The 21,003-nt window shown below is 42.5% G+C and overlaps 1 protein-coding gene across 2 annotated transcripts in view; it reads right to left on the bottom strand.

The window, feature by feature from the left end:
* MAN1C1 (mannosidase alpha class 1C member 1) overlaps positions 1 to 21,003 on the bottom strand; it is a 45,609-nt gene that overhangs the window by 6,301 nt on the left and 18,305 nt on the right. For both annotated transcript variants that reach the window (XR_004755903.1, XM_035345702.1), the window contains exons 4-8: positions 13,958 to 14,073; positions 11,435 to 11,515; positions 9,404 to 9,498; positions 4,977 to 5,100; positions 2,486 to 2,579 (exon numbers count right to left, since the gene is read on the bottom strand). Coding sequence is in view for 1 of the 2 variants with exons in the window: in XM_035345702.1 (XP_035201593.1) it covers positions 2,486 to 2,579; positions 4,977 to 5,100; positions 9,404 to 9,498; positions 11,435 to 11,515; positions 13,958 to 14,073 (510 nt within the window). In the remaining variant the exon portion in view is untranslated. The remainder of the gene's footprint in view (positions 1 to 2,485; positions 2,580 to 4,976; positions 5,101 to 9,403; positions 9,499 to 11,434; positions 11,516 to 13,957; positions 14,074 to 21,003) is intronic.

The following is a 21,003-nucleotide window of genomic DNA, read 5'->3' as shown; positions in this document are numbered from 1 at the left end:
GGACAGACTATTTACAAACAGCTGCACAGCCTGTCTCTAAAGGGACAGTCTGTGATGTTAAGTGTGCCATTCATAACATCACCAAAGCAGGAGCTCTGGTATGTAATTGCTTTCCATATGGCAACAGCTTTGCCAGCGTTTGCCTCCTAAGTACTTTGCATAAACAAATCTTTTTATTTCAGCAGGGAACCATGCTTTAATTTTCTAAAGGTAACAACTGCACCTAGAAGAGGTACAGCACTGCCTCTTCACTTAGAAGACCTGCTCATTCAGCCAGGTCAAAGATACACCTTTTAAGAAAATCACAGTAATTTCAAGAAAAACATCTACCTGCAAAGAGCTTTAATTAAAAGAGATAAAATTAGAGCCTGGCACCTACAAGGAACATCTCTGTAGCAGGCAGCAGCTGCCTTCCTTCTTTGGTCCTTCCTAATCTATTTTGCAGCAGTAGTATTGGAGGTGCAGAAGAGGTTGATGAGTCTTTTCCCTAAATGGAATACAGATTCAGACCACAACCATTAGATTATGAACAACTGCTACAGGATTCTATGCCACGAGTTGTCCTCATGATGTGAAAGCCTAGGAGAGAGAACATCTCTAGTCCTTTTGCATAAATCACTCTATCGCAGAACAAGTAATCAGAGACTGCTTTTAATAAGCTCTGAGCACCAACAATAGTCCCCCTCTCTAGGTCAGCAAGGGATGGGAGCAGGTCAGTCCAATGAAGTCAAATTTGGAGACGTAAATAGAATTATTGGCAGAAGAGATTAATGGTTACTATCAAGCTGACTATTTTAGCCATCTGAATTAAGAGCACAGCTCTTCTGTTTCCCAGAGATTCACTAATGAGCAGTTATGGCAACAGCAGATCTAAGAGACATACATTTCTCCTCTCAGCACCAATGAACAGGCAGAATTAATGCCTGTGTCTGGGAAAATGTGCAGTATAGCTACCAGCTGGGAATAACATAAAGGAAGTAGCATCTCAGGGGTGTGGTCGTGGATAGAAGATTAATTTTTCCAGTGGAACATATTGCAACAACTCTGCAGAGACAAATGTAGAGGGGAAGCTGAGCTGCTCACAAAGGACTTGGGAGAACATGGAAGATCAATTAATGGGACAAACATAGAAGCCCGTTTTCTTTCTTCATGGCACCAAAGGACAGCTCTAGTTTAATGGGACAACTGCAGCCATCCAAGATGCTCTGTTGGGAAATTTTTCAAGGCAAGTCCTGTCAATTACCACTAGACATGCTGATCTAGCAGTTAAAGATCAGGAATTGCTAACAGCTAGTATATTCTCACTGTCTCAGATGATGGCAGCCATGTAACTGCCTGTCACTTACAATCAGAGCTATAAATACTAGTTAGAAAGGTCTGGAGGGATCTAGCAGAGAAAACAGTGCACCATGACACAGGGACACCAAGTAATGCATGATCCAAAATCTGCTTAAACAATATAAAATGTAATCCACTGACAGGCTAAAAAGAGCTTCAGAAGAAAAAATAAAAATAAAAATAAAAATAATAATAATAATAATTTAAAAAAGACTTCTCTTTCCTTTGACAGAGAAACATTAAATCCAGCTAACCTCCCTCACCAAACCAAGCAAATCCTTAACAAAGTGGAAAGCTGTGGTCAGGGATCTGTGACAGACCAGAAGAAGCAGCCTTTCCCATGTAACTGTCAGAGGGTAAGCCCCTTTGGTGGCACAAAAAGAGGAGTACAGTCTCTTCTCTGGGTAAAGAAGTAGCTGTGTGTGTAAAGCAAGAAAATAAATAATCTTTCCCTGGGAACACTACCTCTACTATTTCCTTGCTCTTTCCAAGCCCTTTCCTAATTGTTACTACCTTTTCTATATCAGGGCACTATCTGTTTTAGTGTCAGTGTCTTTGTGGCTGGACAGTGCTGGGTTCCCAAAAAGAGAAAAAGTATGTATACTTGTCTCACCCTTTTGCACTACAGAGCAGGTACCATGGTGACAGGTACATGAATGCACACAAGCAAATGCATTCCTAAATCTTCAGGGAATCTGAGAATATGCAAGCCTCTACCAGTGGTTTCCTATTTGCTACCGCGTTCTCAGGAACCAAGTCTCACAGGGCTTCTGCTCACAGTCATCCTGTACAACTCCCAAGGAAGCCCACAGGCTAGGTGATGACTGCAGGATAAGGTCTTAAAGAGATATGTTGATTTCTAGTATCTGTGTGATGAACCAGGTACCATTATCCTCCCCGTGAAGGAAAGGCCTAACTCTCTTTCTGGAAGTAAGACACACAGCTGGAAACAATGCTGATGGAGTAAGTGTATAATTACTATACTGCATCTTCCAAATCAGGTTGCATTATCTAATCACATTTATAACAGGCTTCCTGACAAGACTTTTCCTTGGCTTGCTGCTTTGACAGTTACTATTTCTTCTTAAAGAATAATGGAAAGATTGAAATGATACAGGTGGAACTCTGAATGCAGACTGATACCTACGCTGCACCCAGTTCCCTGTCACCGGGCTGAGAAAGTTGGGATAAAGACCCTGCGGCTTCTCAACTCTGTTCAGGACTTTGCGGATGTTCATCACCTAGGAGAGATGAGAGATGAGAACTATGTTACTTCTCTGCTGAAAAAAAGTACCCGTTTTTACTGTCACTGAGATCTCTGTAATTCATCAGTGCCAATCCCTGCCTGAACAAGCACAGCAGCCTGCAACATTGTTCATGCAAGTGGAACTCAGTGACATGGCTCTCCAGTGCGAGGTCTGCGATGGAGAGACCTTCCTGCCTGACTCCTCAGCACAATCTTTATCCTGTTCTGTGGAATTCTAAAAATTATTCTAAAAATCCTGCAAGGCCCTAGTTCTGCAAGCAGCAGAAGCAATTTCCCAGTGCTGGTCCAGAAGAAATCCTAAGGATTTGGGATCTTGGTGGAAATGTATAGGATGTGGAGGGTGATTTTGTCATGATCCAAAGGGAAAGGAGTGGCAGGAATGCATGACTCACATAGTACTTCAATTCACCACGCGGTCACTTAACATGATGAATTTGCTCCTTTCATTTCAACAGACAGCCTTACTTAAACTCTATAACCTCCCTTGGTTTCACCCCCGTTAAATTCAACAGACCTTTCCCATAATGCATGAAATTAAATGGTAAGTAGCATAAATATTCTACCATAACCAACAGAGCAGCTAATATATCTTTTATGAAATCAAATGATTTGTAAGCAAAAGCTGGCTACAGACTTAAGATGGTATTTCCAAGTAAGTCATCAGGCTGCATAATATTTAGTATGCCATGCTACTAAAATTCAGTAATGACATGTTTTATTCAAACCTATGGACATTATTCCTGCTAAAATCACACAAGTCCCAAGCTGCAAGTTAATGAGTTGATCTGTTTCTCTGAAATCATTTCGCACAGGATGGGCTGTTTGAGCCTTTATCATCCTCTGTTTTCTCTCTTAGAGGGTATCAAGATGAATGGGATACATTTTCTGCGGCACACACCAGACACAGTCAGCTAATAGGAGTCCATTAGAAAAATTCAGCCTTTATCCCTCTACAGGCTTAACAGGCAAAGAAGAAAATGTGTTACACTGGGGTCAGTGGCTTGACTGGCTCAAAATGCCACAATTTGAACCTGGAATATGGATGAAATTCTGGTTTTCAATGTTGCATCTTCTTGTCCTTGTGTTTTCAGTGCTCATCCCTCCTTTTCCCCCCTCCAACATTGCTTTCCCATGCACTTTCTTTTCACACCCTGTCGTGGTCCCTCCACTGGTCTTTTCTCACCTACCCCCAACTCTCCTCTGATCAATTTGTCTTTATCACTGTTCTCAAGTATCTTTAGCTTGTCTCCTTTATTTCAAATCATCAGTCTTTCTTTGTCTTGTCTACAGAATTCCCTAGGTTTCTAGCTTCCTTTCACATTCTGCTTTTCTCTCCTGACCACTCCTCTGTAGCATTCCTCTTGCTTTCCACACACTCCACAATATTCTTCACTTCATTTTCCAAGCTCCTTCCATCTCTTTTCCATAAACTCTCTTCTTGGTTCAGAACTGACAGACCTGCACTGGAAATACCCTAGAAATTGACCGTTTTGAGGCTTTTACTGGCAATCCCAAAACCACTGTCTGTTTTCAACCCACTGTGGAACTCTGGACAGGCCTCATTTCCTTTAAGCTCATGGAGGTAGTTTGGATTCTACCTGGAACATACTGTCACCCTCAAAGGCCATTCTCAGGTATGTGCAGTGAAAGCTAATGACTTACTGGTATCCAACGGCATATTTACTAAATTGCTCTCAAATGCACTACAAGATCACTTGTGGGGGGAAAAAAAAAAAAAAAAAAGCTCAAGGTAGTGTATAATATTAATAGATTTTCAGTTACAAGTTACACAGAAGGAATCCAATATGCCAACTGTCAGGACTGTCCTACACACAAAGCCTCAGCAGAAATCTTGTTGGCTAGTGCATAATGAGCTAATGTTCAAGCATAATGGTTCTTCAGAGCAAAAAGGTCTGTGAGTACAATTAGGGTATAAGAATTAACAATTATATTGCAGTTGAGATCCAACATACAGCTTTATTTTGGCTGTGCCCTTGTCTGAGTAAGTTTCTACTACAATGCCACACAACTGAGACACTGGGAAAAATGTTCCTATCTACCTCACAAGTGATGGAAACAGGCAGGTAAAGTTGCTACAGCAAATATAAATGGCCAAAGAAAACACTGGAGTAGCTGCCCTACAAAGCCAATTGGTCTGAGGTCAGGTGACCTTTACACCCTGCAAGATACAGGTTTCTGAACCCATGTCACACTCTGGAAGGTTTCTCCTCTGTAAGTTGTACTAGTACTAGGGAAAGAGGACACTGCTGCCATACTCTCTGCTGCAGGCAAACCAAAGTGCTGCTTTGCTCCGGCCCTGCCCCCATGAGTATGAACAGATCATTTTATTAGTCGGTTGGGAAGTACTTGCCTTTTCCGCAAATACCGGGTTGCCAGAGAGCTCTGTGAGATGCAGGAATTCTAAGTGCAAGGTACCAAATTCTGCTAAGATGCTGCTTCCGGCAGATGCCCAACCCCAACTCCAACTCATGCCACTGCAAGGAGAGAAAAGGGAGCCTTCATTGCCAGGAAAACACAGCCAAAACCTGAGGTCACTCCCCTGCCCCAGTGCAAACCGTGCTTTTGCTATGTGCATGCAATGCACATCAGGTGTCGACAGGGGCCATGTAAAGGACATAACATAGATTTTTAGGACTCTACCAATACTAGTGGGATGGAGCAATAGCTTTACAAAGTTCAGGATAGGACAAACAGTCTGTACGTACTGGGAAACTGCATTTTTTTTTTGTGGGAAAGTAAGCCTTCCCAAACAGATCAGCTTAAAGGAAGCTTTGAAAGAACATTCACAGGCTGCCCTGTACAAGACACTTTGGGATAAAATACATCTCTAAGTAGCCTGGGCTGAACTCACGTCTCAAACATCCCACAAAGATGATATTTTACATAAAATCCAGACTGTCCCTAAGCACCTTGTTTCAACAAAATTTCATCTTCTTTAGACATACACAAGTCTGATATTCCCAACGTATGCTTGGTTTCAGGGGGATACAGCATACAGCAACATCACTGCTAGGGGAAAGTTGCCATTGGGCAAACCTGACTGTAGTAAAAAGCCACGTAAATTCTTAGCATCTACACAGAACAAATCTAACTCTGAAAGTACCATACCGGTACTCATCTTGCAAGAACAGGAAGGACAGAATAAAACTACAGAAACTGGCAAATAGTCTGAAGCAGCTAGCTTTACAAAGTGCCTCTGATCCTACTTTTGTGTATCATTTCTCACTTTCTGTCTTTTTCCCCCTCTTACTCTGCCAAACCCATGCATGGATGGAGAGAAATCCTCCTTAGAGCAAAGGAAGAAGCCAGTTCTGGGGATGAGGAAGGCATCCCTTGTCCCTTTATCCTCAAAGAAAACCAACCAAAGGATATGGAAGGGCAGAGGCTCTTCCAAGCACTAACAGTCTCATGCACCTCCTTCCTGGATTTGCTTCTACATTCAACCATTTCCTTCTTGTAGACCACTGCTACAGATTACAGCTCTACACCTCTCTGAAATTTACATAGACAATAAGGTGACCTATGTCCTTAGGCCAAAAAAGCCTCTGCAGGTTCTTGCCCAGGGAAGCTTGCCCAAACTATCTAAGAAGTGATGATTTTTCTGTCTCTGCAAGTGTTGCTTCTGGTTGGTACTGACGAGGTAACAAATCTCTAGTGATGGGGAGAACACTAGATGGCGCCTGAAATCTTGACTATGAAAACAGAAGTGTTTCAGTTGTTTACAGAAGGCTCAAACTAATGCCCTCTCTGAGGGGAAAAATGCTTCCCCCTCCATGTGATACATGGAAAACCATCTCAGATCCAGAGCTATTTATTTCACCTCCAGACAAAAAGAGTCATTAGATAAGCAATATATTCACACTGTTTCAAATTGTTCAGTCACTGCCACACATTAGCCTTCCCTCCAAACTGTCAGGATGCTGAATCACCAGCTTTTCCATCGAAGACACTGTCAGCAGATAAAACGGGTACTCCAGTAACATCAAGCATTTATGGCTGAATCCTCTCTGTCCAGCCTGACCAGGTTAATGGTGGTATTAATATCACATTGGATATCGGGAGTAGCTGGACCTAGGATGGGTGTGCTAAACAATCCCATGGTGTTCTCATTTCTACAAAGAATCAATTTCTTCTTTATTTACTGCACTGAAGGGAGATGGTAGGAAATACAATCTCACAAAGCAGAAACAGGCTGCTGAGCTAGTTCAAAAGAGTGTTTGGAAGCAGCCGAATGAGGCTGTATTTGTTTTGACAATGGGGTCACACAGCAGCTGACACAACTTTCCCCTGGGAACCTCTGTCCCACACACGCAGCAAGCCACTGCCTGCAAGGACCATGCTGACAAGAATCCAAGCTCTGGGTGACAAAACACAGTAAAACTCAGGAAAAAGTGGTCTGGAGGAAACAGAGTGTCTGCACTTTGTCCTGGGGTTAAAGAGGAGCCTAAAATGACCCCTTGCAGGAAAACATTTTTCAGCATTACAGACTGAACAAGCTGAATCTTCATACCTGCCCTATACTACAACATCTCAGAGGAAAATACCTTTTAAAGGACCTTGGTCTTCTAGACACAGGAAAATGCCCAGAGCTTTCTTTATTCTCTTTATGCCCCTTTATGGGTCTTCATTAAACATTGTCCAGGGCAAGCTTGGACTGAAAATGACTGCATCACCTCCTTCTCTCACAGAGATCCAAAGCAGTAAAACAGTGCCAAGTCAGAGAGACTAGGCAAGGAGGAGGATGAAGAAGGTTCTGGAGATGCAGAGGGTTTAGGGAAACTGTGAAGGACAGCAGGGGCCAGTGACCTGGAACAGGAAGCATCAGGAGAGAAATCACAGTGTAACACACAGGCAGAGAGCACAAAGCATCAGCTTGAGAAGACAGTGTACTCTAGGACCTGGTAGACAACATGGCAGTTAGACCAGCAGGATGGAAAACAAGCCTCTACGAGTTATCATTCTGGAGCCTGTGTGAAAACACAAGGCCACAGGGAAGCCCACCACCGGGGAGGGGACACCTGAGAGGTGACCTGATAGAGAGAGAAGACCAGCTACCTATGGGAAGAGGGGGGCATGGGCTGTCTTTGTACTTGGGTCCTCAAAAATGTATACTCAGAATTGACTTAATGCCAGCATTTGTTTGTTTAATTGAATGCCATTCTTATCCACTCCTAAAAGCTTATCCGCACCAAAACCCTACACATGCTGGAAGACTGTCCTGCTTTTGACTTGACAAGTCACTCTGGAATTAGCACAACCTTGCAAAAGTAGAACTGGGGAGACAATTCCTCTTGCAAAACTTTTCTGGGTTTTGTTTTGGCCCTGACATTTGGGTTAAACATCTGTTCTCACAGCATCACCTCTCTTCCTGCTGCTTCCAGTTCCACATGCTATCTCACATTGAGTAACTCCCTTCCGCTTTGGGTTTACAGCATGTGGCTGTTCATCATGTTTTTGCACTAATCAGACAACAGATTTAGCTCACATCATCTTTGCTCCTAAATCAACTGACACTCCAAGCCCTCACAGCAGCTTCACAGCCCAAACCAGTAATATGGGTTCTGGGTTGGGGGTTCAGTTTTATTTTGATTTTCTTTGCACTTAGACAAGGTCATCAGCAAAACATTTTGGGAATGTTTGGGAATGTAGGCAGGCACAGTCTGTTTCCTTTGTCTTCACAAAGGGCAGGGGAGGGTGTTTGAAAGGTTAGTCTATGCCAAATCTTTATCAGCCACCAGAGAAGCAGAACATCTCTTCTGTAAAAAGACAATTAAAGTCTTGGTGGTGGCTTGAATTTTAACTGGGGCCAAATGCAGATGAGACAACTCAAGGGTGACAGTGATATTTGAGCAATGGATCAGCATGAGTCAAACATCTGACAGTCTTGCACTTCACAGAGATGGGAACCAAACAGGAGATTTGGGCTAAGAGATTAATAATGATTTTCATGGCTGCTGCTCTGAGTTTTGCGAGAGGTGAGGATGAAAGGCTTTTGTTAACACACATTGCCTGCTGTCTGTGTTTCAGCCAGCATGCAGCTTTTACCTAGGGGGATTTGTTAGTAGGCATCAAAATGAGCCAACAAGCCCCTGTTGGCAGGGAACACTGTCTACTGGTGAGAATCAGAGACTGGAAGTCCAGCCTGCAGATTGGCTTCTCTTTGCCAAGTGACCTTCAACAAGCTATTTAATGCAGATGTCTTGAAGATCACCTCCAGCAACAGACTACCACCTATCCGACATGAAATATTGTGACTCTAAGTGAAGGATACGCACCTGCCTGAGTGCTGCCAGCAGGGAGAAAACTATATGATTCCCTTTCCCAGGGAGAAAACTATACATTCCTCCCTTTCTAGCAGCAAAACTGTCAGCCAGTCCTATCCAGTTCCTTTCCCAATTTCCCCAAACATGGAACACAGATAAATTCACATGTATTTTGGGCACATTACAAAAATATATATACATGTCTCCATGTTATGTGCAGACTACAAATAACCTTTTAAAGAAAATGAGAGAGAAGAAAATGCTATTGCAGCAGGAAGCCCTGCCAAGAGGTAGAGGAAAAAACTGCAGACAGTCCAAAATTAATAAAACACAGTCGGGTTTAATTTGAGTCTCCTGCAATCTCTGCCAAGGCACTTCTTGGTTTTGAGCTGGCAAAACAAATGACCTTGAAGAAGAGGGGAGCACCTCTGAGGAACTGCTGCTGTTCCTGCTTGGGTCCTGGTCTTTTACATTCAGTGTTAAAATGATATGTTTGTAAGGACATGTATCTTGCCTGCCCAGATTTATGACACCACGTGGGATACCAGTGGGGGTGTTAAAAGCTGGCAAAAGTTTCTCTCCAAGTTCCAGAGCTTTACTCTTGAAGACCTGTTAAAAGAAGAAGAGAGGATAAACATTTGATGGACTGCTTGTGAATACTAGTCATGCTGGATTCTTTTAAAACCACTTTTTCACACATGATTATAAAAAAAATGGAAGTATTGCACCATATGAATCTACCATTTCAGATATTCTGCTACCATAGATCCACTGCACAACAGATCTGAACCAAAAGTCATAGTGAATTGTAGTGTCTGTATAAATGTCCTCTAAAAATCTATACTAAGCCAGACCCAAGGTCCCTGCCAAACCCTCAACCTGTATGTGAGCAGCCAGAGCTGTGGATCTCACAGAACACCCCAAATACGTCAGCAGCAAATTTCAGTTATCTGAACTGAACAAAAGGGAACTCTTTTGAGATAAATTCTTACATTTTCCTAGTATGGAAGAGCACACACAGGAGTGGTGAAATGACTGAATTAAAATCAAAAGTATCAGATCTACAACATGGGTTTTCCTGGTTGGGTTATCTACTGCAAAAAATATATATTTTCCAAACAACATTCTTTAACTTGTAACTCATTTCCAGGAGGGATTCATGGTTTAATGGCTAAGCTGTTCCTTTTTCTAATCACAATGCCTGAGTTTTGAGCTTTCAAATCAAATTATAGCTTATGGTGGCTCATAGCACAAAGCTACCATACACAATTATTTTGGGACAAACTGCTGCACGCACTAATTTTTGCTCCAGAGCTTAGACCTGATCAAGGGAAGCTTGCAAGTGACTTAAGAGATTAAGTGAAAGTCTTTTACTTCTGTCTCCACTGTATCAGCCCAAGCTGTCATAGTAATTCTAAGAAAGCAGGAATTTATTGCTCCAAAACTGCAGCACTGAAGAAAGCTGGGATCTCCTGTGAGCTAGCAGGCCTTTGATGCACTTACAGGGAGGTAGGAATTTGATTCAGATGGGAAATCCAGGAGAGAGAGACTTGCATTTTGCCTTTCAGCTTGGTGACACTGACTAGTTAGATGACAGGCACTGCCCTGGCTGCTGTGCATTGCTGCTGACTGCACTTCAAGAGGTCACTATTGTAGTTTTATGGTTTAATGTGTTTTCTTTTTGCTGTTGATCTGAAGCCTGTTGAAGTTGTCACTGAGATGGGCCCTGAGTAGGGGCACTGAGTCTTTGAGAGTTTTCCCTGGTGGGAAATCAAAGATAGAACTCATTCCTGGAACTCATTTAAAATGCAACCGAAGTAACGGAGCAGATCCTGTGTGTGACTCCACAGATCAATGGTGCCACCATGCAGTGATGAGCCATCCAGTCCCATTATGTTGGACAGCACCCAGCCATGGACAGTGTATGGCACAAGAGCTAAAGTCATACAAAAGCCAATCTTACAGTTCCTTCACTCACAAAACTCCCCCTGCAACCCCCTAAGACATGTGCCCCTGTCCATACTAGGCAGAGGGACAATTTGTGGAGCTATATCACTTTGGCACGTGAGCTGGCAGGATACAGGTACTCTGCATGGCACTTTGACAACCCCTTCCTTCCCTGTGCCCCACGGCACTTTATCTTACAAACTACTGCTACAGAGAGACCGTCCAGACAGAATTTGGAGCAATGGCCACTAACCAGTTGCCCTTGTTAGTCTGAGGCAGAACCTGGAGTGATGTGTGATGAAATACTGACAAAGTTTAGAATACAAAGGAACAAATACAAAGATCTCTGCACATGGCATTTCACTGGGGAGCAATGTGTCCAAATGAAAACGTATATTGCTAGAATTGCCCACACAAGAAAAATCTGTGCAAGTGAGCCAGGCACGGTCTATGCAAGGTAATTATGCGAGGCAGTTAAATGAACATTAGTGGCATTTCAATACACATACAAATTATAGGTTTAGACTGTGGTTATATAGGCTGATGAGATACTCTGATACACAAAGCAAAGTTGCTGGAGAATGCTGCTGAAACAAACCTCTTCTCCAGTTAAGTAGTACGCCGCCAACAGTCCTCCAATATAGCGGATGTTCACCTCAAACAAGGATGCTTCTCCATTCTGAAAACACAAAATGATACAATTGACTGCAAAGTCTGTGCATGCAAATGGCAACTAAGGCAAACAGATTGTAGGCAGATGCTTAAGTCTCCCAGTTCTCACTAACACCGTAACACACTTCTTCATCTAAGATCTCAAAGCACTTTATTTGCTCTACAGTGACAAGTGGAGCCTGAGGGGATGAGAAATATTGAAATTGCCCATTTATCACAAGATAACAATACATAAATGAGTTAGGGCAGGTGTACTGTCCATCGTTTCAACCCTGTCTTGGGTACGCCTTGCAAAAATCTGTGAGTTAGTTTAGGGAAAAAATGTCCTCTGAAATGTTTTATTTAAAGAAAAAATGGTATGGCCACATGGAAAAAATATTTTTTTTCCATTTTTTGTGAAGAGATCACTGCATTAGATAGATGAAATGCACTTCCTGCATGAGGTACTTTCCGTCATTTAAGGACTTACGCTAGTTTGCAGGAACAGAAACAACCACAGCCTGGTGTATGTCATAGGCATGTTTATGAAGAAACAAACTGTATGATGTATGTGTGACCCACCAACAGAGACAGCAGACATAGATGAATATGGTTCATTGAATCACTCAAGAACCCACTCACCTGGAAATCATTTTGTTCTGCCTACTCAGCTGATGATCAACAAATGTCAAAAAGATTGCATTGAAAATGTGCTGGTGATCTGTCTGATAAATGATTCCTACCCTCATGCAAATGTGTAAAAACAGAAAGATCTTCCACCAACACAACACTTTCAGTGAGCAGGGGAAAGTGGACCTGAACCTCTGCACTAGCCTCTCATTTCCAAATATCTGCAGGTTACAAATCAGAGCAAATACTTTATTGAGACAATGACTGAAATAGCATTAGGCAGAGCAGAGCATCCAGTTCCAAACAGAGCTTGTGCATCTTGGGAGTTCCTGCCTCACTCTTCCAGACTGTCAGAGTCTTTTGTACAGACCTGTTTTTAAATTCATTTCCCCTCTTTTCTCCCTCTGCTGTGCATTCTGACACCACCTATCAATCCATAGCATTCATTCTTGTCTATGCAGATCAATCTATTCTGCAGGCCAAGATTAAAAGCTTTTATGAAATCCAAATAAATTATCTCCCAGTTGATTTTGTCCCTTGTTTATCAAATCAGTAATGTGCTGAGAGCATTCAGCAAATTTATCAGATATGGTCTTCCTTTTATTAATATATGAACACCCTCCCAAATGATGTTTTTCCCTCCCATGCCCTCCCAAATGATGTTTTTCCACAAAGGTAGCTGCATTCTTTTTTTCTCATGAGGAGAACCATTTTTCATGACAGACAAGTAGGCTGGCATTACAAACTAAAAGTTTGAACTGCACTCTGATTTTAACATTCTCTGTACACCACTGATGTTATCCCATCTGCTCTCCCATGAATCACAGAAAGGCTTGGGTTGGAAGGGATCTTGAAGATCATCCAATACATCCCACTAGACCAGGTTTCCCAAAGCCCGATCCAACCTGGCCTTGAACATTTCCAGGGATGGGGCAGACAATACTTTTTTGGGTGTCCTGTTCCAGTGCCTCACTACCCTCATAGGCAATAATTTCTTCCTCAAATCTAATCTGGATCTACCACATTTCAGTTTAAAGTCATTACCTCTTGTCCTATCACTACACTCCCTGAGAAAGATTCCCTCTCCTGCTTTCTTGTAAGCCTTCTTTATGTACTGACAGGGACAGCATCCTTCATTTGATAGCACTGCAAAGCATGTGTTGTGCCGGAGTCCCATCAAATCTAACATTAGCTTTAAGAAAAAGTGGCTAGGAAACCTTCAAGGGCCACAGAGAATGACCATCTTCGGCCATTTTCAGAGATTACGCCCTTCCTTTCAAAGCTAGGCTCAATATGTGCTCCCACTTTGCTGCCAAGGCACTACATTTCTACTGCACAAGTCTCAGCAATGACTTTGCATACCAGCAAAGGACCCAGTGAAGGAGATCAGTGTTTTTAATCTTAACCTACAGCATGTAAAAAGAAAACTTGCTATATCTCAGACAGACATTTTACCAAGATGAAGCAGAACTTGTTCTTTCATTAAAAGAAATTCTACAGAGTATCCAATAAGTACAGCTGTTTGTACAACCCAGACCAAAATCCAAAAACAAAACATTAAGCACTGAATTTCATTTTCAGTCAGACATTGACCCAATGATCCCTGCCTGGAAGCCTTTGCTACGTATAGGGAGAAGATTGGGCGAATCATCACAGTAGTCCCTTTGGCCTTAAAAAATTAATTAATTAATTAATTAATTAATCACTGAGTTGAGTGTTTCTTCCCTTGCATTCTTCATATATCCCCTCCTCAAATGATTCTTAGAGAAGGCTCTGTAACTAGAACTGGCAAAACATGCATTTCTCTGATACAGACGGACATTGCCAGAAACTGTCTTACCACATTCAAGTCAAAGCTCTTCTCCACCCATTTTTTTGCTTCTTGGAATTCATCCTCGAGTTCCATGATGTACAGAGTATCTAAGGCATCTACCACTGTAGCTCCTCGAAGACCTCCTGCAAACAGAACAGTGTGATGAAGCCCCATTTGTGCAGTCTTTTTACCTCTAAATAAATCTGCAGAAGCTGAGACAGGCAATAGCTTCCAGTCCCAGTAATGGGGATTTCTGGATGGGATCCAGACTAGCCACTTTTTCTGGTATCTGCTGACAGAACTAGTGAGCTCCACTACCCAAAACATGTTGCTTTGGAGCGGTACAGTTTTCAAAGACCTGATAATGTTCTGAAAAAATACCCCCAAAGAACAGCTCAAGGTCTGCACTTTAGAACACCAGTCATGACTGCAGTCCTTGGCCTTGTTTTCCAGTTCTTATCTTGGCTCTTATCTTGGTTTACACAATTGCACCCCTAATCTTTGTTCATCTGCAAACCCCAAATCAGCCTCTTTCTAATCCAGTTACAAGCATAGCCCTCTTCTGATGGAAAATAATTTTATTTTTATTGTGCAAGAGCATCTAAGAAAGGACTTTGATCAATTCTCTCCTGATGTAGTGCTTGTTATCTGGGCCACAAAGTACTTTTGCTCCACCTCATGATCCAGGCTTTCCTATTGCCAGCATACACACAAAACACAGCCTCAGCTGGCAGCAAAGAGACCAGAAACTAATCTCAGTGAATCTGAAACAAAGAGTGGGTGACTTTGGGGATGGCTCCCTTCCTTTGGCTAGCAAAACAAAGAGGAGCATGCCCACCGTTCTCCAGCTGATGGCAATGGGACACATGCAGACTAAGCGAATACCAATCAAGTATTTGGATCTACTATGTCATCCATGTAAAAAAAAAAAAAAAAAAAAAAAAAAAAGTATGCCAAGCTTTGTCTTATGCAAATACTATAAGAGAGATTCCAATGAGACAAAATGACATGATGTGCACACTGAGAAAACTATACGGGGTATACAGACAGTCTTGGAGCAGTTAAGAGCAAATGAAACCAGAGATATTAACAACTCTGGGTTTGGAATATCCCAGTGCCAGAGTCTTATTTCTGTTAGGGTTCACTAAAAGTATTCCTAGCACTGGAAATCAAAGGGTACAAAGCACATAATGACTCAAAACCTTTTGTGCTTAAATTGCAAAGGCAATCACTTTCCTAGGCATTCCCTCTGTGGATGTAACACAGCAGGGACATAGGTGTGAAGCTTCCTTTGTATTACTGTCAGGAAGCTTAACACCAGCCCCCCTCCCACCCCCCACACTGCTCAGTTGCAGCCACATTCCTACCCATGTCCCAACAGTCAGACCTTTGGCAGCAAAGATACTTGGATGAGCTGCAGGAGAAACTGCTTTTATCAGCTCTGTCTCTCCCTTTCAGGGTAACCGCAGAGACTCAAACATGAGCTTATGCCCAGGGGCTTTCCTAAAACATACTTCTATTTGGCTCAAGTCAGTTCCTTCTTCTCACTATCTGACTTTTAAAATAGTAGCCCAAATTCTCCAAGCTTTCCCAGCCTTTTATTGCATGCTCAGAGTGGGTTGGCACTTTTGTAATACCTTCAGTGTTACTTCAATTGTAGTTTTGCTTAAGAGAGGAAAACCCAGCTGGATGTGCTGTCAAGGAACTACTGCAGAGGAGAGGAAGGCAAAGGTGAATCATGTGTCATGAACTTTAAGAATTTGGCCTTTTCTTATTAAGAAAAAAAAGTGACTGTGTCTGATGTACACTATACCCTTACCCCACAGAAGTGCTCAGATCCACCAATTTCTTGTAGGGCTCATTTATGCTTTCAGCATTCGTCTCCCATAAGAAAGACATCTTGCCTTATTTTGTTGATGTTACAAGACTGCACTTTTTACATTTCAGCCAGTCAGCACATCATCGCTTTAACAAAAACCCAACCAAGACTTTACTGCTCAGCTACAGATTGCTGGCTTTCAGATGCTGTCTGCATCAAAAACAGGGACTGTGGAAAAGAGATGAAGGCAGTCTCTAGAAATCCGTTTATTCCTAACAGGCTTGCAGAATGTTCATCTAACTGAAGCTACCTCTCAAAGTGCAATAGATGGAATCAAATAGCCACTAGATCAACTGGTGTGTTCTAAAAACAGCCAAGCTGAGGTTTGTACAGCATGTTTTCCAAAAGCAGTGACCATGAAAAATATCACTGCAGTCAGAGCTGTTTTTATCAACTTTAACGATTCTTATGCATTAATGATCATGTAATTTTTTTATACACTTTCCTATTAGCAAGGAGAAATACACCACTTCGGAGTAACACAGACAAGCAAAATATTTTTAAAAGAGAAGGATGTGCCTGAGGCACAGCCCATTACTATGATACTCTGAGAGTAACACTAAAGGGGTTTATTTAATCTGATGATATAATCCACAAAGCTTTTCATAATCTGCAGAGACAATGAAAATGTTGCATCTTCTAACTGAAACAAAGACAAAAAGACAATAAAGTTGCTATTTTCTGGAATGCTTAATTGAAATGAAAATTATTGCCTGAATTTATAGAGCCTTTTACACTTTTAGCAAGTCAGGCCTTTACATGAAATGCACCACAGGATTAGGAACATGCTTGAATCTTCATTAAGGCATATAGCTCAGAGTTCCTTAGCTTTGCTCCACTGAGGAGTATTTGACAAAGTGGAGGCAAACCGTGCTTCCCTGCTGGCTTGTCTTTGTATCATTTCAAAATTTGTTTTAAACATTACCCTAAACACTCTTTATCTGAAGAACTGCAAGTTGTTTTTTACATTGGTTTTGTCACTGTTTCCTTGCTTCTGTACCAGCTTTGAAACAATTGCACATATGACTTTTTTTTTTTTTTTTTTTTTTTTTTTTTTTTTTTTTTACCTGCAGCTAACATCTATAGCAATAGTAAGAGCTACAGTGTCACCTTCAGATTTCTCATGAGAAGATACAAAGGAACCACCCTCCCCTCCACAGCCAGGCAGAGAGCAAACCAGGCATCAAGACTTTGCTGCTGTGTCCCTGTCACATGCCAGCACAGAGAGGACATCTAAGAATCATAGAATGGCTTGGTTTGGAAGGAACCTTGATGATCATCTAACTCCAACCCCCTTGCCATGGGCAGGGACACCACCCACTAGCTCAGGTTGGCCAAGGCCCCATCCAGCCTGTCCCTGAACACCTCCAGGGATGGGGCATCCCAGCTTCTCTGGGCAACCTGTTCCAGTGCCTCACTATCCTTATAGTGAAGAATTTCCTCCTCATGTCTAGTCTAAATCTATCCTCGTTTAGTTTAAGGCCATTCCCCCTTGTCCTATCAATATCTACCTGAGTAAAGAGTCCTTCTCCAGCTTTTTTAAAAGACCCCTTTAAGTACTGAAAGGTTGCAATGAGGAGACTTCTCTTCTCTAGGCTGAACATCCCCAACTCCCTCAGCCTTAGAAAAAGACCCAGACCTTCCTGTACACATTGGTTATTCTTTGCTACAAAAGAATCTCCATCCCTTTCAGGTTTCTGCTTGGACTTTGTTTCATTGGATCATGACAGAGCTCATGACACAGCCTCCAATGGCAATGATTACACTCAGCTGTCGAAAGATGGTGCTATACACATTCCAGCAAGTTTACTAGAACACAGCCATTTATATAGTGATATTTGCTTGACATGCCGATTATTTTGAGAGATGTTAAAAAGAAATACCCTTCCAAGTCTATGCATTATAACGGGATGGATATAATCAAAGGGAAAGCAGTTTCAACAGGAAAAGGAATCAAAGCCCACTCTGTCACTTTTGACTCTTGCTGACACTTCCCTCTCTAAATTACTGGTTTCAGCTTCATTGAAATCCTCAAACAAAAACCTTCTGAACGTGTCTGTATGACTCTGTGTCTGAGTTTTCTCCCGTTTCCACAAATCTAAGACCCTGTGTGCTAACAGATTTCCTCCACTGATCCTGCTGCAAAATTGGCTTGGAGTGGAGCTACGCTTTGCTTGCAAGAGGCAAGATCACTTCTTAGCTGATGGCCAGAACCGATGGTGTGTCTACTGGACACTGCTCTGAGATCCTCTCCAGCTCCTATACTGCCCCATAAGAGTGCATGACCATTCTGACTGGGAAAAGGATCCCTCTGCTGGAACCAGGGAGAAAAACTGGGACCTCAGGCAGAACGCAGTGATGCTTGTCTAGGGACTATGGCATTTTTAACTGATGGACTTCATGGCAGCTCTTGTGAGAGCAAGCAGCAGGGCCTGTGCCAGGTGTTTCATCTGTGAGGGAATGCAGCATGCCAGAAGCAACAGCTCATGGCAGCAATACAAAAGCTCATTTCCTTCGCCCCTCATGCTGAAGGAGGCCCTGTACCACCCTATCCTAAGCCACAAGTGTATTTGCCCTTTTGTGCATTAGAAGAATGGAGACATCCATGTAGGCAACAGGGCTGCTCTGTTCCTACTTCCACCCACACAGGGCAACTATCATCCCTCTACTCACTTGTGAGTGCTGCCAAAGAAATCAGTAACAAATGTTACATTAATTAACATAATGCCTGTGAAAGGTGCTGAATGGAGCACACCACAGAGAGGAGAATGCATTGTACACACTGAAACACCCACAGCCTCTTTGGGAATGTGCTTTAATGTCAGTCTGAAGGAACAAGAACATTCAAGTGACACTATCTTAGTGCGGCCTTCGTTGGAATTGATGTCAGTTCTGTCTCTAAAAACCACAGATAAAGCCCACAGTGGCTCATTCTAGTCTGAGTTAAATCAGCTGCATGGAACATCTCATGATCCTCTGTTCCCCTTCTATCCCTGACTCGTTTCTGATGCCTTGTAGCTTGGGTGTTTGTTAAAGCCATTTACAGCAAGAGTTTACAAGACAAAGCACATTTCCAAAGGACTCACTATGAGGTTTAATGTGTGTTCACTGGACCAGAAGGGAAATATTCTGGCAGTCATATATCAACCTCAACAACCAAAGAAACTAATACGTGCAAAAATCTGCCATGCCACTGCAGCACTGACTCAAAGCCAGGTTCCTCCCCACAGCCGAGGGACAGCCATCGTGGAACACACAGTTGCGCACAGTGCAGCCAAGAAGGGTGGGCACTGCAGCCTGAGGCTCCTCTGGCCCCAACAAAGAGATTTGTATTGATTAAAAATAAGCCTATGAACTATGGCCAAGAAGCTTCAGATGTGTGGTCCCCATCACATGCTGAATGAGGACTGTAAAGAGTAAAAAGCTCCAACTCGGGCAAGCAGGGAACCTGCAAGTATCAGATGGGTCCCTTGGCACATGTACAAGTTATACACCTTTGCACGTCCTCCCCTACAGGGTCCCAGCAAGTCAGTGTATAGACAAAAAAAAAAAAGCAACAACTTTCTTCTCAATGTATGGTTTAAAGGGAAGCCACAAGGGCTGGTCAAAGGTGGAGAATATCTAGCCTACCACCCACCAAACATGCAAACGCTAATTAAGGCTTGAGAAGAACTGCAAAGCACCAAGCTGGAACTAAGTATAACTGTGGTAACAATCACAACTGCTGCTGCATTTGTCGACCTCCTTTTAGTTATCCATTACCAGCAAATCAAACCCACCAATTTATGCAGAAACAGGCCAATCAAACATACCAGCATCAGATACACAATGAAACTGCACATTTGACCACAAGTAGAGTAATAAGGGTTTACATCTGACTTAGTGAAGCTTTCATAAGCCACTAATTCAACACATGAAATTCAAATGCAGCCAATGCTTTGCAACTGCTCACATTTACAAACCAAGGGACTGCCACTGGTCATACTGACATAGGACACTGGTCCATGCATTGCTTATACAGCACAGCAGAGGTCCTCCATTGTAAAGGGCCCAGTAGACAGGATTACATTTTTTAAGAGGCAAGATGACCCATCAAACAAAAGACAAAGATTTTACACCAAGAACCCTCTTTTATCAGCAGACCATTATATTATCCCTGCTTTCTCTCTCCTTCAGTCTCTGTGGAAGCTATACAGAACAGAAGACAGTCACTTCAGAGAAAGCCACAACTTTTCATGTGGCTTTTTGCAGCCAAGGTCAAAAACCTCCAGCTTGAAAGAACCTCTGTCTCCATCTTCTGTACCCTACAGGCAGACAACAGCAAGCTGAAATGTACAGTACTTTGTAGATTTCTCTACAGTTTCAGCAACTGTATGACTGAGGGACTGAAGAAAAGGACAGAAGTTGGGAGGGAAGAGGAGGGGGACAGAACTATACTGTAAAAAAAAGAAAAATGAAAACCAAAGAGAGTGCAGAACGCTTGCAATAGCATCCAGGATATTTTCAATGTGTTCCCTTGGCACCAGAAAATAGATTGAGGTTTTCACTGTGCTCAGAAAATAGTTCATCTTCCCTTGCTCTGTTGCTCCTCTGTCAGTTCAAACTGCTAAGTGCTGCCTGTAACTGAGCCAATCTATCAGCCTTCTGGGTCATGGAGCATGAGCCGCATGTCATCTTTTCAGCCTATCCAGCTGCTATGCAAAGTAAGCCCCATCACACTCCTTCCAGTGGGAACAGGGCCTGGGGGGTCCATCAAGCTGCTCGAATAAGTTGTCAGTGACTCACCAACAAAAGAGACAAACGTTAGGCAACAGAGTGGCTCAATGGTAACAAAGCATGATTCATTTACTTTCATCCTATATCAGAGAGTTTTTATTAAGAAGGATGGAGACTAGCAGGCCCAAGGAGAAGGGACAGTTGGTACAACAGCTTACAGTTCAGAATCTCTCTCCAGAACTGCACAGAACAAACACCCTTGCATGCTCTCTATACCAGCTCACACAGGTGAACCAAGCCCTCTTTCCTTCTGGCTTTCCTTCTGGCTTTTCCAGCTCCATTCCTACCAAATCCAAACAGCTCTCCTACCTAACGGACATCATTCTTCCATTGCAATTTTGGGGGTCAAAGAGCGCCTACTGACAATATATATATATATATATATATATATATATATATATATATATATATATATATA

This window comes from Oxyura jamaicensis, chromosome 23 (assembly GCF_011077185.1).
Source record: "Oxyura jamaicensis isolate SHBP4307 breed ruddy duck chromosome 23, BPBGC_Ojam_1.0, whole genome shotgun sequence".
NCBI classification, from domain to species: Eukaryota; Metazoa; Chordata; class Aves; order Anseriformes; family Anatidae; genus Oxyura; species Oxyura jamaicensis.
Note: the sequence above shows the minus strand (reverse complement) of the source record. Positions and strands in the feature narration are given on the sequence as shown.